This window comes from Accipiter gentilis, chromosome 8 (assembly GCF_929443795.1).
Source record: "Accipiter gentilis chromosome 8, bAccGen1.1, whole genome shotgun sequence".
Classification (NCBI taxonomy): Eukaryota; Metazoa; Chordata; class Aves; order Accipitriformes; family Accipitridae; genus Astur; species Astur gentilis.
In genome coordinates, this window is record NC_064887.1 from 24,252,616 (window position 1) to 24,274,102 (window position 21,487).

General features: G+C 36.8%; 1 protein-coding gene across 7 annotated transcripts in view; it reads right to left on the reverse strand.

Moving 5' to 3' along the window:
- Positions 1-21,487, reverse strand: part of DENND1B (DENN domain containing 1B) — a 171,383-nt gene that overhangs the window by 72,573 nt on the left and 77,323 nt on the right. For 2 of the 7 annotated variants that reach the window (XM_049807718.1, XM_049807714.1), the window contains exons 6-11: positions 16,478-16,547; positions 14,474-14,554; positions 12,619-12,669; positions 11,666-11,725; positions 9,787-9,840; positions 6,192-6,302 (exon numbers count right to left, since the gene is read on the reverse strand). In XM_049807718.1, the coding sequence (XP_049663675.1) occupies positions 6,192-6,302; positions 9,787-9,840; positions 11,666-11,725; positions 12,619-12,669; positions 14,474-14,554; positions 16,478-16,547 (427 nt within the window). Of the gene's footprint in view, positions 1-6,191; positions 6,303-9,786; positions 9,841-11,665; positions 11,726-12,618; positions 14,002-14,473; positions 14,555-16,477; positions 16,548-21,487 lie in introns of those variants that run through there. The other 5 variants (XM_049807716.1, XM_049807715.1, XM_049807717.1 and 2 more) reach the window with 5 other exon arrangements.

Consider the following 21,487-nt stretch of genomic DNA (forward strand, 5'->3'; position numbering starts at 1 on the left):
ACTTTTTATTGCTTTTCTCCCCCTCTCATTAAAAGTAAAATAATTTTAGACATTTCCATACATTTAACTTCTTTTCACAAATTGTTTCACAAGTATTTCTCCAAATATTACACTGTTGCAATGGGAAAACAATTTGAAACGTCAAGACTGGGAGAGTTTTCCAGGTCTCGCTATATATCCTAACCACATTTTGATTCCATATTGACATCCCGCAGCTTCATTGCTAGAAGTACACTCCCTATGGCTGTCCCAATGGGACTTTAACTGCACCCACAACACACACCTCTGCCCAGTTTCTCTTAGACTGCTTACACCTAAACTATAATAAAATAAAATAAAAAATAAAATAAAAATCATTAAACACCACTCCTCATCTACTCCCAGACCAAACGGTCTAATTGACCTAATATTCCAAAATGATTTCTAATTATGCTTCTGGGAGCTCAGTGAGTATCAGTGGAATACCTGTTCTGCCTTGCAAGTTAATAATAAATTCCCATCCATTTCTTCTTTTCCAAGAACTAAATTTAGCCCTTGCACATTTCTGCGCACTGTGTACTACATCACAGGGATTTAAGATACAAGTTAACTTTTAAATCTACATTTTTTTAAACTATTGGAACAGTATTATTTACAACAGATCTGCCATACAGTTCGTAAATACTTTTTCAGATAAAATTGTGACTGCACTAGAGTGCACAATTAAAATAAATTAGATGCTATAGTTTGTTTAATCGGAACTTGGAGCATAAGGCAATATGAGGACGTCACTAAGCTGTGTGACAGCTCCCAATGCCACTACTTTCTCCAACATGGAAGGCCTATATGGGGCCAATTGTTCCACTGTCTTGGATCATTAGTTTGCACCAGAGAAGCAGTTCCATAAATAGCCAGCTTTGACCTCAGAAACATAAAAATACAAATGAGGTGCTTTCTCTCTTTCCAGCCTCCACACTAACGTGCACTGTGCTCCAAAACCACATTCCCCATCCCAGAGATCTGGCCTAGTCACAAAGCACTGCTTGGCAGTTTTTTTAACCATATCCATGAATCTCCAACATGTAAACTGCAGAGAGATTTAACTGAAGTGAGAGAAACAGACAACCACCACAGTTGTTTTCTGATTCAGTTGACAACATTACTGCCTTGGGAAATACAAATTTTGGAATAAACTCGAGAATCTCGGATTCAGGGTCGGATGCAGGAGGAGCAAAGCGATTCACAAAGACAATGTGTTTAGAGTAAGGGGTGTTTCACTTTCTCTGGCGGCTGGTATTACATTCTCCAAGAAGCATCTGCATCTTCCCAGTGCCTGAGTGACCATGGACCTGTGTCACCATACCTGGACAAGACTAATGAGGCAAGGAACATGAAGCCACTGCTCAGTCCAACTCACTTAGGGTGACTGAGGAAACTGCAGAAAGCTCTCTTTGCGTATAAGCAACAGTAAAAGTATAAATTTATACTCAGTGCTCCTTCACGGAAAAGGAAAAAAAAAAAACCAACCCATAAACCAAAAAAAAACCCACAACAAAAAACTTGTATTTTTTATTGACATATGTGTTTGTTTTTATAGGGATTGCCAGAGAAACCCACAGCCAGTGCAAAGCAGGACTTTGCAACCACCATACTCTCAGACACATCAGACTTGTATTACCTGAAACAAATACTGGTCAAAATGGAGATAACGTTTAGAGATTTGCTTTAAAATGTAGCATTCTTTCCACCTGCCAGTGTAGGCCGCAGAAGATACACTCTAGTTAGCATATTACTGACAGGATGATGAGAAAGCTCCTGTCAGACACTGGCCAGCCGAGTGTTTGAGACAAAACGCACAGCCCCAGCTGACTAGTTAGGGAAAGACTGGTGAGGTACAATTACAGAGGCATATGACAAGCTTTCATGCTTGAGTGACTTGAGAACTGATGACATGGCTTTAAACAGCAATCCTTCCTACCTCCGGTCACAAAACAGCAATAAGTCAACTGATGCACTGTTGTAAAATCATGATTTATTCCTTTGCTTTGAATACATGAGAGTGTGGTATGATGTTCTGGTAGACTACCACAGCAGGTGCACTTGGGGCCAAAACATCTAGGGCCTGCCTCCAGCATGCATAAAATCAATGCTATAGTTCAGCATTCCTGGAAAAGGCATCCCCAGCACTTTAATAATTTATAGAAAGACTGAATTAAAAAATTATTTGTACTGAAACTCATACAGGTCCATGCAACTAATAAGAATACATGCAGATGCAGTGACGTGTGAGAAAATGGAGCTGTGCAAGAATGTGCAGCATGATATTTAGGAAAGGTCCTCCTTTTACAGCTGAAGTGAAACAACTAACAGCCACCTCTGTGAATAGATCAATTCCTTTGTTTCATTCCTTTCATTTAATCCAAAGCCATATAATTTGTTTCTCTTTCATAGTTTACTGTTCAAAAGCCAGAAATTGTAATTTTTGCTACAAACAGATCTTACAGAGCATAATCCTCAGACTAGCTGAATCCATCTCACTCTAACACTAAGCCTGAAGCAAGCTGTGATGTTGGTGATAAAAGTCCATTATTAAAGCAGTTGGAAAGTCAAGCTAATAAAAGAATCAACAGTTAGGGCAAATAATGACCCAGAAGCTATGACAGAAAGGAGTGGTGAGAAGTTTCCACGTATATCTTGGTAGTAATTGGTAGGACAAGGAGACAAAGATTCCACCAAGGAGTTTTTAAAGGGGGTAAACACAGAAAATCAATTTAAAGAAAGATATAAAGAATACATAACTGCAAAAATCAGAAGATGCACTTAAAACAAAACCTGCTTGGCTGAAATAAAATATAAGCTGACAACTGAAACACACCCTCAGGATAAAACGGTGCTTACCTTTTTCTTTTCTTTTTTTTTAAATAAAAAACCCCTCTACTCAACCGCTTAAAATAGGCAACCTTTTTTCTCTTTCTCTTTTTTCTCCAAAGTAAACCTTTTTAAATATAGCATCATTTTTTTCCCTTTCATTTTTCCTTTACTTGAGTATAATGAAAGCAAGAAATTTATAGGGCAGAAATGCTAGACAAAGAATTCCTGTACATAAGTGTAGTTCTCCATTCCTGGCCCCCCTCAAGAAGGGCAAGGAGAAAGTGAGCAAGGCCTTGAATTATGGCTTTTGCTATCAGTCACTGCCCCGAGATAGTGAACCAAAACAGAGCTGATAACTTGAAGGTGACATCACAACCTAGTCTTCATGAACTGACATAAACACTTGATATTCAGTTAACCCCAAAGATAAGGTACAACTCCCTTAACAGAAAGTTGTACTTGATAGCACTGTTTTTGAGCAAATAATCTTTTCAAGCATCAAGCTGTAATTTAGGAATATTGAAACACGACCTTTGCAACGCAAAGTACCAGTCTGGTGTGTTTTATACACAACAGTACAGCAACACAAAGCTAGCAAATGCTAATGTCCAAATGCACTCCATTTGCTTATTTGTACTATATTAAGCAATCCAACATTTTAAAGAAGAAATATCTTATGCCAAAACCACATTTAATTATTCCTGGCAATTCAATTAAATTCTTACAGGAGATACTGAGAAGTGTTTAATTTACTTTTCAAACCATATTGCTCTGCAAAGAAGCAAGCCTCGCATCAGTCCTGCTCTGTTTATGAAAGAGATCAGCAGGTAGCAGGTTCTTCGCTGAAGTTCCTGATAAGCCAGGTCTATTCTTCTGTTTTATCAGAACTCACTAGTGCAAGTGAAAATTAACCCAGTCCTATATCAAAAGTGAATCCGACATCATGTGGTAGTAATTTCATTTAGCTATGACTTAAGTAATGCAAGTAGACTGAAAAAATAACCAGAAGAAAGTGAAATTGATGTGTTCTCTCTTTTTTGACTTGACCTGCAATCTACTGTTTACACGAACAGCTTGGGCACATTCTTCAGGACGTCCAAATGCCACTACAAATGTCTGTTATTGCTACCTATCCTTGTCCAGGAGAGTGACAGAAATTATTTTCAAGTGAGGACACCATCAAGATGGCTATTTATTCCAAACCTTTTCATGAAGTAACAGCTGAATTTTGAATAAAGGTAAAAGTTTCTCACAACCAGCATATCATATCTGCTGTTATGTAATGACTTCCAAAGAGCTTGCAATCTGAACATAGAAATAAGGTGGTTTAGATCAGCACAGTGTGATTCTGATACCTCCTCTTCTCTTGTCATATCATAGCAACACAGATCAGCTGAGATGTTCAGCCCAACAAACACAAGTCTTAAGAGGATCCAAATGTAGGCTGAGAGTACAGCTTTAAATCACATTAAGCAGACAGACACGTGCCCATCTGCAGAATGAATCTTCCAGAGGCACAGAGCTGCCATCATGATTCCTAACGCCACTCTACTGCAGCAGTAAAAGAGGTTTGACTGGGGCATCATTGGAGCTGAGGTTTTTTCATCGTGTGGTTTGGTTTGGGTTTTTTTATTAATTAATATAGCAAGCTGGGTCCCAGACTGGCAAACTGAAGAAAAAAAAAATTTTTGATTCCACGTTTTGGCTACATCATGTGAACTTCTATTAAGCCAGGTTCTTTGTAACGGCTTTCCCTTCAAATTCTCTCTGCTCATTTGGGTGGTCTTATACTTATTACCCAATTCTTCCCCTAGCCATTTGGGGGGGGGGGGGGGAAGGAGGGGGGAAGTGTGATAGAATATTGAAATTTCCTAACATAAAGTAAAATCTTTGGTGGTTAAAAAATATATCATAATCTAGTAATTTGAAGGTTGCTTATACTCATTCACTACTTGTTTTTCTGTTTTTCAGTTGTTCATGTGGCCTCTGCTTACATTACCCCATGTCTCCTTTACTCTCCAGTCACCACAGACTTACTTAGCTCCATATTCTGCAAACCACTGGTAAAGTGCTGTCTTACTGCATTCCCCTAACTGCAACAGTGATTGCAGATTGAGGGACCCAACACTGTGGTGTTTAAAAAAAAATAATAAGGCAGTTATATAATTGCTACTACCACCTAGAATTGTAAAACCTGTCAGCCTTCTATGGCATTCTGAATCTTCTCCATCTTCAACTTACTTTTGACTCAGAAGAATTTAAAGGGGTTTTATCCACTATTTATAATCCAAAAATTCTCACTCCTTACATGCACACACATGTATTGGAAATCAGCACCTGCAAGTCTTTGAAAATATAAATTTTTAGTACTATATCCAACTTTGTACCTATGTGTTGAAAACAATTGTTCATTTATTTTGTAGTAGAATTAGCAGTGTTCAGGAGCATAAAGTGGATTTTCCACAACAGAAAGCATATTAAACAAAAAGTTTTATGCAGTACTGCTGAAAAAAAAATAAAGGTATTTTCAACGACTACGCTTTACAGGCTAAACATTCAGGCTAAACATTCAGCGTAACAAATATACTCTATGATGAAAGTTGGTTATAAAGTGACAGTCTTGTACTAATGCAAAATTAATCTTGGGAATATTTTCAAAATATAGGGTATTTTAAAAACTCATAAGATTCTGTGAAGAGTAAAACAAAATAACATCTGAATATTTAGGTATATTTTCAAAATGAAACACAACGTTCTTTTATTAAGCAGTCTAAGCAGGCATAAGGGAAAAAAAAAAAACATTTTCATGTGGGCAGTAGCCTAAAACCTTTAATAAAAAAGAAAAAATGCTATTTTGAGTTGTACATTATTATCAGTCTGAAGAGCTGCTCTAAATCAGAGCTACTACAGTATGCACTCCCAAACCACTCTAACAAAGATGAATCTACCTATTACCAGGTTAGGATAGCAGCTATTATTATGGACCCTTGATTTCTTTCAAGTGCCTCCAATGGAATAAGCCACAAGTGAATAATAAAGATCTTATAATAGCCCTTAAGAATTCTTTTTAGGTTATAAGGCACAGAAATGAACTCAGGAGAGTTAAAGAACTCTCATCTCCTGATAAGAAAAATAATTAACCTGACTTAATGTATCTGAGTAGGTCTTATATAAATCAGACTTTTGTACTTCAAGAGCTAGACTAAAACCATATATCAGAAAAGTATGTAGATATTGTCTCATAAGTACACATGGAACATATCTAAACCCACAAATGTCTGCAGGTCATTTCTGAAAGGCTCAATATATTCTACTTAAAAGGAGATGTGTGAAGTACTTACAGTGCTTAGTTTGCTAGAGGTAATAATGATTCGTCTCTCATGCAACATACTGGCATAAAGTTGCAGCATGTTGTTCACATCCACAGCAACAAAATATTCAGTGAGGTTTCTCTGTTTAAATAAATAAGATGTTAACAATATAGCAACAGTAATAGCTAAGTAGAACATTTTATATATCACTCACAAAAAATTTTTTCCAATTAGTAGGTGGGAAAAGAAAAAAAACCACCAAACTACGTAAGAAGTCCTTTTGCATTAAAATTTGTATGCTTTAAGAATAATTGATTGGGTTTTAAAGCCAATGAAAAACTAACTTTGGTGTGAGTTATTACTGTTTTGCTTACTTGATTAAGCTTGTGAATTTATATTTGCCTTTTATTTTTTTCAAATTTGAAAAAATATGAAATGTGGTATTATATCAATAACATCATATGCTATTAACGTAACCATTACTTCCAGCCCAGGAACAGATCTTCCACCACTGCAATAACTGTTCTGTCACAGCTACAATAATAAAACTGTGCTATTTTGCCAGGCTCTCCCGAAGCCAACACATTTTATTCTACTTCAAGTACAACCAAACAGCTTGTTGAAAAACACCAAGCTTTTGCTTGATCTGCATGTGCCAGGACATCAAACGTCCAGCAGCACTGCTGGTAGGTACCAGGTCCTTCCTGCAGCCACCGTTTTCGCCCCCAAGAACCCTACTGCCATCCCCACTGTGGGGTTTAATGAAAAGTAAAGTCACCAGCACCTCTTATCTATAGTTCAGACAACACAGAACTGGAGGAAAAAGAGAAAAGGGGGGGGGGAGGGGGGGGGGAGGGGAGGGGTAGGTTGAGATCTCTGTGTTCCAGCTGAACTTAACAGTATTTCTGCATGGCACAGTGCCAGAGGCATACAAGTTCTAAATAAGCTAAAAAAGCTACCAGCAAAAATGCCTAGGAAAACAGAAAATTTCTATAAATGTTGGAGAGTATGTATGAAAATATACTAATAGACCCCACAATAAACAAAATGTTTAATTTCACACATTCATTATTGTATCTGCAATCAGAACTCTTAACTCATCTCTTCTCAAGAACAACTTATTACTGAACATTAATGTAAGAGGTCTATCAACTATATATGCCCCAACCCAAGGACAGAAATCTGAACAGTGAAACTGTTTGTCTATATCGGATGTGGCCAACACATGGCAGCAAGGTAATGCATCCCTGAAAAAACAGCAAGGGCAAGGTAAGCAGTAAAGGCTTTAGAGCAGGGTGATCCCCCCACAACTGCTGGCACCCCCTCCGTGGGGGCCAGGACACGGCAGCCGGCTGTGGCCTCTCGAGCTCATGGCCCTCCACAGTCAGGGAGTGTGGCATGGGGCAGAGCTGCTGTTCACCACCTGTTGGTTTATCTCTTTACAGACTCTACTATATGAAAAGCTAACTTCAGTTAAAGCCTAGATGATGATCAGAAGGTTGACCTCCTTTTTGGATATATTGCAATGTTAAAGAAAAAAAAAAAAAAAGATATTAACAAGACAAAGATCCAATGGATGATCCAGTTTCATGTGAATTCAGAAATGCATTGTTGATTCAAAGACGCAAGTACAGAGTTATTCTTGGTACATGCTGCATAAAATTTTGGAAGACATAAAACCAAGAGCTTTGATGCTACAAACACTCCATTTAGGAAGAAACTCTGGTCTTTCAAGTACTACTTTTAACTGGTTGTCAGAGGCTGATGCATCATGATAATTTGAGCCCAGTTTACCTCAGAGACCCTCTAATGCTGTAGTTGATAATGGTATGCCGATTCTGTGTTGCAACAGCTGTGGTAAAAAGAGTCTGCAATCTTGTACAGACCAATATATCTTTGGGAGACAGTCACAGTTATTTCTGCATTACATCTGAAAAGTTACTGCCCCTGAAATATGTGAATCTTGCAACAAAGGACAAGAAAATTAATTTTATTGCTAATTTACTGTAATTACATCTCTTCACTCCCTGCGTGTTCTAACCCTCCATTAGTTCCATACTATTTTGATTTATACTGGAAAGATGAGACTTTTATAAATGGAGTAAAAAATAATTATAGAAAGGCACCTTGAAAATTACTTTTCCCTTCTCCCACAGAATCAGAAAAATAAATCCCCAGTGGCACCATCACAAGGTCCTCCATCAGCCAGAAGTCTGATGGACTGAAGCTTCCCCACATTTTCTTCAAGATGAACACATAACACACCTTCTAACCTCCAAACCTATGTTGTGTTAAAACCCCAAATAATAAACTGGAACAAGAGAATTCTTCAAACTAGAGGAACTGAAGCCATAGGGTGAAACAGATGAAAATAAACATTTAAAAACTAAGTCCTGTCCTGCCCAAAGAGCCCTGGCAACAAGGGTCCTCTCTTTTATGCCTCTACCCAGCAACTTTCCACAGTTTTCTGGGTTGCACCGCGGGCTGCTCCGTCTCCCCTGGGTCCCTGGCGCAGACTCCTTTCCGCCACCACAGACGTACCCGCAGGCCTCCTCTCCACTACAAGCACCCTACTGCTCCTCGCCAGCCTAGGTTTCCCTGGCTCCACTTCCTTCCCTCATGGGTCCCACCGTGCATCCCAGGAGCCGCTGCCCTCCCAGCACGCCGAGGTGGAAAACCTCCCCTCTCAGCTGCAGCATGGAAGCAGGCGATCCGGACGCCTTTCCTACCGCCCCTCGCCAATGCACCACCGCCGAGGCTGTGAGCACACTTCGGTCGTGCTTTCTGCACAAACACCGCAGCACCTACCAAGAACAAGTTCTGCAGTACAGCATGATTTTGTACGGTTAGCAAACCCTCAAACAGCTTAACTTTCAGAAGGAAGTTACTATTTGAAAGTGTAAAAAATGCACATCTATGCATCCATGTTCAATTCCAGATTTAAATGCAGAAGTGGAAAGCAGAAAGTTTCAAAGCTCTTCTATTAGATGTGATCCAGCTAAATACATCAAAGAGAACATGACCTGAGATTTCACATTTGACATCTACCCACAGCACCGTCAAGGATTTAGCATCTACAGAATGCAAGTCTTCATTTAAAAAAAAAAAAAAAAAAAAAAAAAAACCAAACAAACCACAACTAGTAATAACAACAACCACCACCATTCCTGGTGCATGGTTACCATCCAAATGTAAGCAGGTACGGCATATTTTCAGAAAGCCTGAAACAATGCCTTCTGACACAAAAAATACCTGCATATCTTGATAGATGAATTTGCAGCTTAGCAATACAGTTTTTAAAGGGCAGGTATTCAAATAACACGAGGTGCAGAAGTAGAATACATTTTACAGAAATAATCCCAATAAATGCAAACAAGCCAAGTAATTATGAACTAAGGGTGGATATAGCAGTGGTTAGAAATGTTCTGTTAATGCTTTAAAATGGGTTCATGATGAATGCAACATAACTGCTAGCTAAAGGTTGTAATAACAGACATCAATCATATTCTAAAGAGTCGGGGGGGGGGAGAACCATCTCCTATTGATAAAAGCAGAGTTCAGCCCTAGCCACAGAATGAGGTTGATACTTCTCCTAAATGTTTAAAAAAAGAAACTCCATACTTACACTTTCAGGGATTGTTGGCAATCCAGTTATATCAGGAGTAATGAAATACGAGTGCTAATCAATGGGGAAAAATAATTAATAATTTATACAAACAGAAACCAAAAATTCTTTTTTAAAAAATCCAGCATTTAGGATTTCCATCCCCATCTTTGTTTAAGCAAATAGCCATTTTTCCAATAGCATTCTTACCACTACTAGACAAAGCATTAAGCAGATCACGACACAAAATGACAAGCTCTGGTTCAGCACAGCACACAAACCACGGAAACAAAACACTGGGCTGCAGTTTTGAAATAACATTGAAGTTAAACCAGCTTTAAATGTTGTCACAAGCCTGAGAGTAGCATTGATTTTAAAATTGCAACCAAAAAAAGTTAATGCAGAAAATGTAAATTTAGAATGGAAAAGGAAAAAAATCACTCACATGAGAAAATTAATTAGAATAGAAATATTATTACTTGATATACATTCTCTTCTCTTTCCAAACATCTTTGAATCAAAAATGTGCTAACAGAAATGCAACCTCTGACAGCTGGAGATTCCGCAATCATTTATGAAATACATTAACAATTTTATGCATCTTAGTTTGAGGCCATCTAGTATGTAAATATAAAATGGATTAAACTAAAAACAGATGCAATTTCAGTTATTCTCATTAATCCAGTGCATTTAGTAGTTGTTAGACGTGGATTTAGCTCAGTAATATTAAGGCATTTTTGCATATTAGTCTAATTCTTGAAGGACAAAAAACCTTAGTGCATACTAAGTAAATGTGATAATTATTGACATTTTAGCTTTCATTTGTTTTTAATGGAATATTGACATTTTTCATAGACTTTCTTTGGTTTTACAGTGTACCTTAAAATTATAATTAACAACACAAAGACACGGTTTGTATTCAAGTCAAACTTGAAAAAAATATACCAAAACATAAAGGAAGCCTATAAGATATTAAATGTGTCTTGTGTTCAAGCAAAAAAAAAAAAAAAAGTATTAATACTATTAACTCAGTTTAGGAGACTTATTAAACCAGCTTGATACATTTAATAGAAATTTTTCCCCACAAATTAGGTCATTTGGCAATAGTTAAAAATTTAAAAAAAATAAATTGGCTTAAAAAAGGCATCCCATAAACATCATAGCACCTGCACAATAAATATCCCAGGTTATTGTTTTGCATGAGTGATGCAAAAAAAAAAAAAGCTAAGATTTTTTTCTCTAGTCAAGAACAGGAAAATATTCAGATTAATGGAATGCCTACATTCTTCAGAAGTACAGTGAAAACAGAAAATTATTTCCTATATGTAATAAGGTCACAGAATATTTATCAAAAGACTTCTGAGTAATGAAGTTAGTAACTTAGAGAAGTAATTATTTATAATTAACAAAGTAATAATATTTCACTCATTAAACAGAAAAGGAAGTCAGAACTATGAGAAGCAAAGGCCCATTACTGCAGTCATTAAGAGTCATAAAGCAGCAAAAATAATGTGGTATGGAGTCCTTGCACATCTTTGTGAACTCCCTTAGGAAGATGTACAACCTTGGAAGAGATACTAAATTAATAGTTGCTGTCCTGTATAAAGTCTTCTCTAAAAAGGACACTAGAAAATGCAAATTTCCTTCATCAATTTAAGGGTTTGATTTTGGTTGCGGTTTTTACAAAAGTATTATGATGCACACACACATAGCCCTGGAGTTAGATTGATTTAAACAGAATAGGTACATTAATATTAGACTGCGCTTTTAGGCTAAGGACAACAGCAGAATTTCCCAAAGGACAGGTATAAATAAGTCTGTAATCAAGAGATATCCTATAGCAAGTAATTATTTCTTTAATTACAATAGGCTTTAGATTGTCAGTGCCTTTTAAACTCACCGATACAAGACAAGGCTGTTTTTTCAAAACTTGCTCACTTGCAAAAATCATCCCCTGGTTCTTATACAAGATGAGAGAGAGATTGAACAATTGACTTTTTAGTTTTCCAAAGCCAACTCTAATGCTTGTAAAATTCCATGTTTAAAATATTGGCTGAAATTGTTTTATTCTTTGTATTCCTCCCCAATTTGAATTCAGACTTAATTTAGCTAGCTTTTCCAACAACAAATAAGGGGGGGGGGGGGGGGGGGAACACTTTTGTTAGCCCTCTATGGGTAAAGTAAAAGTGACCCAAACTATATTTAAGCTCAGGTTTCCTAGAATGAATGATCACCCCTCACAAATTTCAGCTGCAGAATATTTATTACTGGGACCAATAGGTGAGAGTCGACCTTGGTCCCTAACTGGACCAAGGCATTCTGGCATCCTCCTGACCAAGGATTACCAGGAAACACCATGTATCCAGATACTGGGCATAATTTATGCATGATTATATACATGCAATCCTAAGTACCATTGCGGCCTGCCATCTAAACCTCGCTTCAATGTCTATGAGCCTTACTCTGCAGCATACCTGAGTAAATGGACAGAGGGATCTTTTTAATTCTGCATCATGAAATTTGAACTAGACTCATCCTGGCACAATGAAAAGCCACCTTATGATGTCATTACTACTATTCTTTTTCCAACTGTAACTTCTTTTTAAGTCTATTACTAGACAGTTCCAGTCTAGCTTATTTATAATATATGAGGAGCAAGAAAGGAACATCAATATAAAAGACTAGGCACACAAAGTTAGAGTTGTAAGTGGCCATAAACATTTCCCTGCTCCCTACAGCGCTAAGCATTACAAAACCAGAGATACCTGTAGATCCAACAAGCATTCTGATTCAGGCTAACCTATTCCTTTCTGCTCTGCCCTGTCTGAACCCGTAATATTTGCTTGACTGTACCTGCTGCCAAGCATCTGCCAGGAGGCCTGTGTTTAGATAATCACTGGTCAGCTAAAAAAGATTACAAAACTCTTTGATGTAACGAGCTACTGGGAACAAGAGACAATTGATTAAAAGAAAAAAAAAAATCAGAAGTCAGATAATATTGAAATAAAACTAGCAAGCATCAACTTTATTGCAAGCAATTTGTCATCCCAGTATTGCCAGATGCATTCACCACAACATCCATTTCCAGGTCCATCACAACATTCGTTTTAAGGTAGGCAAGTTCTATGCAAGATAAATTGCAACACTGATAGCAAAAGGCAGCAGCACTGCAAGAAATGCAAGGCAAAATATATTTACAACGTCCCTCTGTCCCTCTGAAACACAGCAGGATTTTTAAAGGACTTTATAAAGTGTTTTAGGGTTGCCAAATTAGAATTTATTATAATATTGTAATTAATGATAGCAAAATATTATTTGATATACAGAAGTATTCTTGGCAAAGGTACTATGAACTGAAAAATAACTTGAAAATATCACACTGACAACAGAAAGAAAAAACTTAGCAACAGAAACAATTCCAACTGCAGCCTCAAAAACCAGTACGTTGTTCTGGTGAAAAACAACACACAAGACTGGAGGGACTTCCAAATACAGTGGATTAGCACTGTTCAAGGGGGAAAAGTATTAGGCCTCTATAGCCTAGAGAGAAAAAAGCATAACAAGGAATCTGAAACATGACAAATTAAAATAAAATAAGAGTAGCATTATGTTAAGCAGCAAGTGTGAGTAACTACTGGCACAGAAGTGGTAGACTCTCCATTTCTGTATGCCTTCATAATAGGGCCAGATGCTTTTCTAGAGTCTGTGCTTACTTTACTCAAAGTATTGGGCTCAATTTTAAAACAAATGAGTTAAAAGGAACAGGAAATGACAAAAATAAGGTCAAGATAAATAATCTTTCAGTATGTGCATAGGGGAAGCCTTTACAGTATCACTTCTCTCTGTACCCTGCAAATTATGATAGTTCAATCAAGAAACAGTTATTTGGACACAGCTACCTATGTGTGCAGTAATTGTACAGATGCTGTGAGCATCAACAATGTCTCAGAGACAGCAGAGGCTCTGTAGTGGCTTTACATTTCATGCAGGCTCTACAAATGTATTTAAACATGCGTCCATATGTTATTTCTGTTAAAAACTTCAGTAACTGTAACAGTGACAGGCTCACTTTCTGATGTTTCTGCGGCAACACCACCTTGCCATACTACAAATGTCCAGTCCCATATCACAAAAAGTCAGACCACAAAAGCAAGGTAGGCATAGACATGTTCTTCCACCTAGATGTGCTGAAAGTTTCATGTAACGCAGTACACTTCTATCTTTCCTACAGCACTTTTGCATGATCAAGCGAAACTAGGCAAAACTAAGAAGAGGAAGGAAGATGGGAAAGAAGCCAGCTTACACAGATTTTTGTCCAATCCTGCAAGTCTACCTACTCAGACATAAGAGGCAATAAAACAGAGTTAGTGTCTCCTGATTCACAGCAGGAGAAACCAAAATTATCTACATGAAATTGCTGGAAACACAAAAAAGTAGTTCTAGCACTGCCAGATCCTACTGCAGTTTACTTTCTCATCCACAGAGCAAAAATCAAATTTCTGCTTCTTTATGACTATAACTTTAAGACAACAACATGAGACAAACTACTCTGCACAGAAAGGAAAAAAAAAAAAAAAAAAACGTGTCCAAGCCAATTAATGATGGGAAGCAACGTAAGTTTACTCTTTACAAAGAGATTATTTTTTTTTATTTCAACCTTAGTTACTTCCTTATAGTCAGTAATAGGAGTTAAACAGAGAATACTTACCACACTTAAACTGACTAAAGCATTCGCCTTTGGCACAGGATGGCTATACAATGATTTTAACAAATCGTTTGAGTCATTTTCCTATAGGGAATATTTTTTAAAGGTAGTTAATTATTGCATAAAAACTGACTAATTGCCATTTACTACACATCAAACTATATATTGACAAAGATATATATATATATGTATTTAACAAGAAAGACAATTGCAATTCACAGTGAAGTATTTAAATACTAAGTATAAAATTCAGGCCAACTTTGTATCTCAGCAAATGATTGCATTTGCAAGTTAAGTCAATCTCTTACGTATTTCCCCATATACTCCTTGAATGAATCACATTTGCAACTGAAAATAGTGTTAACACATCTAGCTCGTCTGTGCATCTTGGACATCATCTTCCTAAAACTGTTAGCTATGATATTTGTCTATTCAAAGTTTTACTAAATATGCAGCTACTTAGCTATATTTTATATTTTTAAAATTATTAATCAGAGCACATAAAACAGTTAATAAGGTTTGCTAAAAAGTAGATGCAGCTACCAGATTTAACTAGGATCCCCCACCTTGATCTCTAAAAGGGACATTTACTTGGGAAAGGGATGCTGATGGAGTTTTTGTTTGGTTTAGGATTTTCATTCAGTTTAGGGTTTTTGTTCATGGAGATTAAATTCTTTTTGTTATCAAAGTAAAACCAAAAATATCAGTGACAAGCCAGGTCCAGCTTTTAAACATATTGTTTGAGTGTGCAGGAAGCTTCCACCTCTCCCTGCAAGAGTGATGATGTTACTGGATCTCGTACTAGTAAACAAGACTTTGGGTCTAGCTCTTGGTTAGACACAAAGTGCCTGGACCAGGAGGGAGCAATGTCCTCTAACAGCCTCCTCAGCAACAGATATGGCACTAGGCAATACAACAAAATATTCCTGTACACTGCTAAAACCTTCTGACCCATCAAAACAGTTTTCTCAGCATATAGGACAACAAACTTATAACCCAGCAACTTAAATTGGTTGCAGTAATGGGTGCAATGCCAGAACATCTGATCAAGAAACAAAGGAGAAGACAATCCCTACCCCTTCCGTCAAATACCACCTTAGTAACAATTTTTATTACTACAGTGAAATTGGGGCCAAAACCAGAATGTCATTATACCACTTGTAAGACTTAAACATATTCCACACTTTATTTAAACACAGCTAACACCAAACTTTCCTGCTGAATTTTCTTTTTACATAATATATCACCATTGTCTATAGTCTTTACTATAATGCACAATAATTGCTTATTCTGTAGTTCATATATTCTTGAAATGTCAGCTTTTCCAGTCTACAGCATATGGCTGACTACTGATGCTTTTTTTTTTTCTTTGTTTTTTTTAATTACAATCTAGTACACTAATATAGTTAAAGCAGAAAGGTATAGCTTTAATGTTCTCAGTAAAGACAGATGCCAGTATTTCCTTTCCTGCGTAATCCCGGAATACGTTTAATTGCTCATGAATATGCAAACTAAACTATCATGATTCTTCACCAAATGCTGTAAGTAATTTTGTCTTGCTAGTTGAGATGACAGAATTACGAGAGGTAGTTTTTAGTTAATATGAAGGGTGAAACAGTACATCATATTTTATGCACTTCTGAAAAAATGTGTTTGTAACTGATAATCAGATAGTTCCAGAGATCTACAGTTTACAATCAATACGTCATACAGATCTCCAGTGATGTGACACTTTGCTCACACTTCACCCAGGACTTGTTTATGCTAAGACTGACACTTTATAAAGGTATATTCTCAGCAGCTTTTTAAGATTAATGCAGGATTCAAGTAACAGTGGCAGCAGCTGTATGTTCAGATTCTCTGAATTTCAATATGATGAATGTAAAAACTTGCTCCTAAATTCTAATAAAATTTTAAACGGTACGGAATCACTTTACAGCACTTCAAATGGTGACTATTATTTAAAGGAAAATATTTTACACAAAGAAATAGAATATCTAAAATTACCTGTTCTTTAGCCAAATAATCTGCCAGGGTATTTAGGAGCTTGTAGTATACCTCAAACCATGGTAGGTAACTAAAACAGGAGAGGAAAAACATTTTAATAAAATATCAATGTATTTTTTTCCAGTGCTTATAAAATACTACTACGATTAATCTCACTTGCACATTTGTGTAATATTTCTACATATAAATAAAATGCATATAGAAGTTTTCCCAAAAAATTTAATGGGTACATTACTGATAAATAGTAGCAAAGCTACATTCCTTTATACTGGACACCTGCTTGAAGTTCCATTAAACATGGATTAGCTCATTATACTTTCAATTCTCCTTATTTTAAAGGCACCAAAAAAAACATTTTAAACATTGCCAAATCACATTTCCATTATCTTTAATTCTTAGGGCTTTCAGTAGCTGTTATCTGCAATTTTGAAATTCTATGTCCTGTTATACCTGGTGGACTGCCAGAACTGCTGCCTCCATAGAGAATGAAAAACAATTTTGCCTGGGCAGACCAGGTACCCCTTATTTGACAAATGGTGCAATGCTATGCAGTAGTATAGGTGTCACATTATATGTAAGAATATTGGTCTCCCTACAAAGTCACCTCTATAGATAGAATTAACTTTTAAAAATAAGAGAGCATTCACCAGTATTGTAAACACACAGCACATTAATACAGGAATACTTAATAGACTTTGAACACAATTCTGCAGCCCATATGTATGCAATACTCTGAGTTAAACAGAATCCAAGATAAATAAGACATAACTGAGGAGCATGAGAAAAGAAACTCAAACATAGTGGCATCAGTTACACGATTTTGTCATCTATTTACAGAACATTTACCTTTAACAGTGACATCATCAGGGACCACATGCTACAGAACATTCCATAATCACTATTTAAGCCCATGATACATACGTAGTAAGTCTGGTAAACTAAATTGTACTAGTACAAATTACTCCTTATTTACAAATAAATAAAACCTTCTGACGTCTGTGAGAATTTTATCACAAAGAACATTACTAAAATGGTAATAGTATGGTTAATATTAGTTGTTTGGGATTAGAAGAAAATGTTTTTACTACATTTCATACCCATATGTAACAATACTACACACTTTGTTATTCAGTGCAGTGTAAATCAATGGACATACTTTCAATGCATTTCTTAAAAGCTTTAGGGCGTGCTGTGGACAGACATTAAAATTTAAAAATTTATATATTTCAGGAAACATGCTAACTACAACTGAAAAAGCCCAGTCTGCAGAACCCAAATGTCCTTCCTGTTAGGAAAAGGAAAGCTGTTAGGGGAAACCCTGGCTAGTAGAGAAGCCAAGTCTACTTTGGTGCAGTGAGTCCAGTGAAGGGTTATGTTTTCTTTGTAATACCTCTGTTCTCAGTAGGCAGCTGGCAAGGCTTTAGAAACAGATCCCAACTCTCAGGGCAAAGAAAGAGAACAGCATAAATCTGAACATAGTTATAGTTATGCATTTTCTAGCAATCTTACTTTTTTATCCTTATAAATGCTTAACTGGTGGTTTAAAAAAAAAAAACACACAAAAAAAACCCCCATGAATTTACTTTTGCTGAGCCAGAGACACTGAGGCAATGATTTCTTTTACAGCCCGTGTATTAATGTCTTTATCTCACTTTACCATATACTGTACTGGCTATTAATCAAAACTACATCAACCTCTTAATGCTCGGAAACATTTTTAATGCTTAGTATTGTTGACAGTAGTTAAGGTGTGACATTATTGCATTTGCTTTTCAATATATTATATAATCATAAAATTTACTTCATTGCACCTGTATAAGGCAACTCACTCCTTGCAGGCATTAACGCTGCACGCCCTTGTAAAACACCCATCATAACAGCACCTAAAACATCTGATCTTTGAGTTTTCTTCCACCTAGGACTCCTGTTCTATTGTCTTCTGAAATCACATTAACCTGGTTTTACATGTCGCTGAAACACAGCGTAGACAGGCAAACAAAATTGTTCACCACAGTGTTCAGAGTACCTGCAAATGTCAGAGCTATTGAACATTTTTACCAGCCTAGAATTACAGCAGGGACCAGAACAATGTTCTAGCACTTTGACTAAATCAAGGTACAAGGTAGGTATAAATCGCAAAGTATTTTTTATAACACTGGACACACAAATGGGTTAGATTATCTAAAAGCTTTGCAGTCTTTTGCTATCACCTCTGCATTAATAATATACGTCAACCCAGCATGTTTTGCTGTAGAATACTCTAAAATCTTATGTGATCATTCGTTTTTCATAATGAACATTTATGAACAGCATTCTATAAAAATAAATGCTCCTACTTCAATAAAATATTAATCATATTTCTTTCTTGTATTTATAATCTCAATTCTCCTCTTGCTGTGAAAAGAAAAATTAAATGCAGTTTTTAAGTCTATGCATAAAAAGGTCAGATTCATTATTTGAAATTAATGAACCCTAGCAGAAAGCCAAGAGAGGTTTTTCTTTCATATGGCAAGGCTTGCTGACCAGAGTACTCATACAACAATTTCTTCCCTTAGCAAAATCAGGTTGATGATACACTTCCATGTCTTCATGAAACAAAACCACAAAGAAAAACATTGTAAAAACAGACTACTTGAACACAGTTTAAAAATGCCAGTTGCTTTTCTGAGCCGAAAGACTGGAAAAAGAATTGCTTTAAGCCTTATAACCACAGACATAAGGTTAATATAATTTCAACATGCCTCTTCAGCCTGAAAAATTAAGGAAATCAAAACAAGTACTCCATTACATTATATGGCATGAAACCAAAGGCCACCAAGACCTGTCCTCTGTTTCTTTTCCACATAATCTTCAGTTCTTCAGAAGCATGGTTTAATTGCAAAAGTTTTTGTCAGTATTTTTAATTATACTGTTCTTACTGCAACAGAATATTACAAAGATCTACTGAAAAGCAAAAAAAAGTTCTTTATATTTTTCTTTTATGTATTTGCTAACTGCTATTAATTCAGTGTAATAAAGAATTGTTACATTTGTTGTTTTCATAAGCAAGAGTACATTTGTGTGTGTGCATATAGAATGCATCTCTGCATTCAAAACTAAACATAAACCCAGGTTGTTTGTTCATAATAATGACAGCTATCAGGTGGCATTTTAGATTCTCAATTCAAAGAGCAAGTATAAGCTCTTTTTATTTTGTGACATCCTCAAGGCTGTCAAGCAACATTTTTGTCCTCTTGTATCACAGGCTGATTTTGCAAGCACATGTGATAATAATCCTATTAATTTATTTGGACTACTCTAGCAAACAGATTTATTCATAGATGAACATTCCCATGATACAGCCTTTACAACTTTATCCAGTACATAGTATTGGATAAAGAACTGTATAAGAATCATAGAATCATTTAGGTAGGAAAAGACCTTCAAGATCATTGGGTCCAACCATTAACCTAGCACTGCCAAGTCCACCACCAAACCATGTCCCTAAGTGCCACACCTACGTGTCTTTTAAATACCTCCAGGGATGGTGACTCAACCACTTCCATGGGCAGCCTGTTCCAATGTCTGACAACCCTTTCTGTGAAGAAATATTTGCTAATATCCAATCTAAACATCCCCTGGCACAACTTGAGGCCATTTCCTCTTGTCCTATCTCCAGCCACCTGACAGAAGAGACCAGCACCCACCTCACTACAACCCCCTTTCAGGCAGTTGTAGAGAGCGATAAGGTCTCCCCTCAGCCTCCTTTTCTCCAGACTAAACAGCCCCAGCTCCTTCAGCAGCTCCTCATTAGACATTAGACTCCAGGCCCCTCACCAACTTGGTTGCCCTTCTCTGAACACGCTCCAGCACCTCAATGTCTTTCTTGTAGTGAGGGGCCCAAAACTGAACACAGTACTCGAGGTGTGGCCTCACCAGTGCCGCGTACAGGGGAACAATATCACCTTCCTGCTCCTGCTGGCCACGCTATTTCTGATACAGGCCAGGATGCTGTTGGCCTTCTTGGCCACCTGGGCACACTGCTGGCTCATATCCAGCCGCCAACCAGCACCCCCAGGTCTCTCTCTGCCGGGCAGCTCTCCAGCCGCTCTTCCCCACGCCTGTAGCATTGCACCCGAATGTTGTGACCCAAGTGCCGGACCCAACACTTAGCCTTGTTGGCTTGTATGGCACTTGTGTGTGTGAGAGCTGAAAACCAGAAGCACTACAGGTAAAAGAATCTTCTTAGCTTATCCTGTTAGCAAATCTTGCAAAATTATTTAATCTTTATTTAGCACAGAACTAGTCTATGTACAGAAAAGTCATCCAGCACACAAATCTCCATCAACATCTGTTAGGTTGGGTAACAATTTTTTTCAGGTCAGTACAGAAATGCACTGTCTGCAAAAAATAGTATTGAAATGGCTGAATTTAACAGACAAGACCTGTAATATATTATCCCTAATTCAAAACTGTCACACTAATATGTACCTTAACAACAGATAAAATAAAAATTAAATTCCATTACTAGCAAGACCCTACCATCATATTTGTATTCATAAAATTATTTATGAGCAGTGCATTTCACAATTAATTAGCTGACTTACAGAAATGTCAGAAGGTTATCAATGAAGCCCCTTCCCAGTAGATAAAACAGAGGAAAAACTGGGCTTTAATTTTCAATTTTAATGTAATTAGAAGCCTAATCTTCAAATACAAATAATTTAGGTTCTTAAACTGTTCTTAAAAACATTATTGGTTTCTTGTTTATTTTTCTTTAATTGTACACAGTCTGCATCCCTCACCTCACAATCAGTAACTGTTTGAGAAACAAACATACGAGACAAGCATACAACCATTTCTGTAAAGTTGCCACAAAACATTTCTCCCATAATAATGAAAAGCATCAAAACATAGGAAATATTGTTTTGATATGTATTCCCTGGTTGAGAATACAGTGGTCTCTATTTAAAAGTACAGCCACTACCTGTCACGAAAGCAAGAGCCCAAGATATTTCATGGTTAATTAAA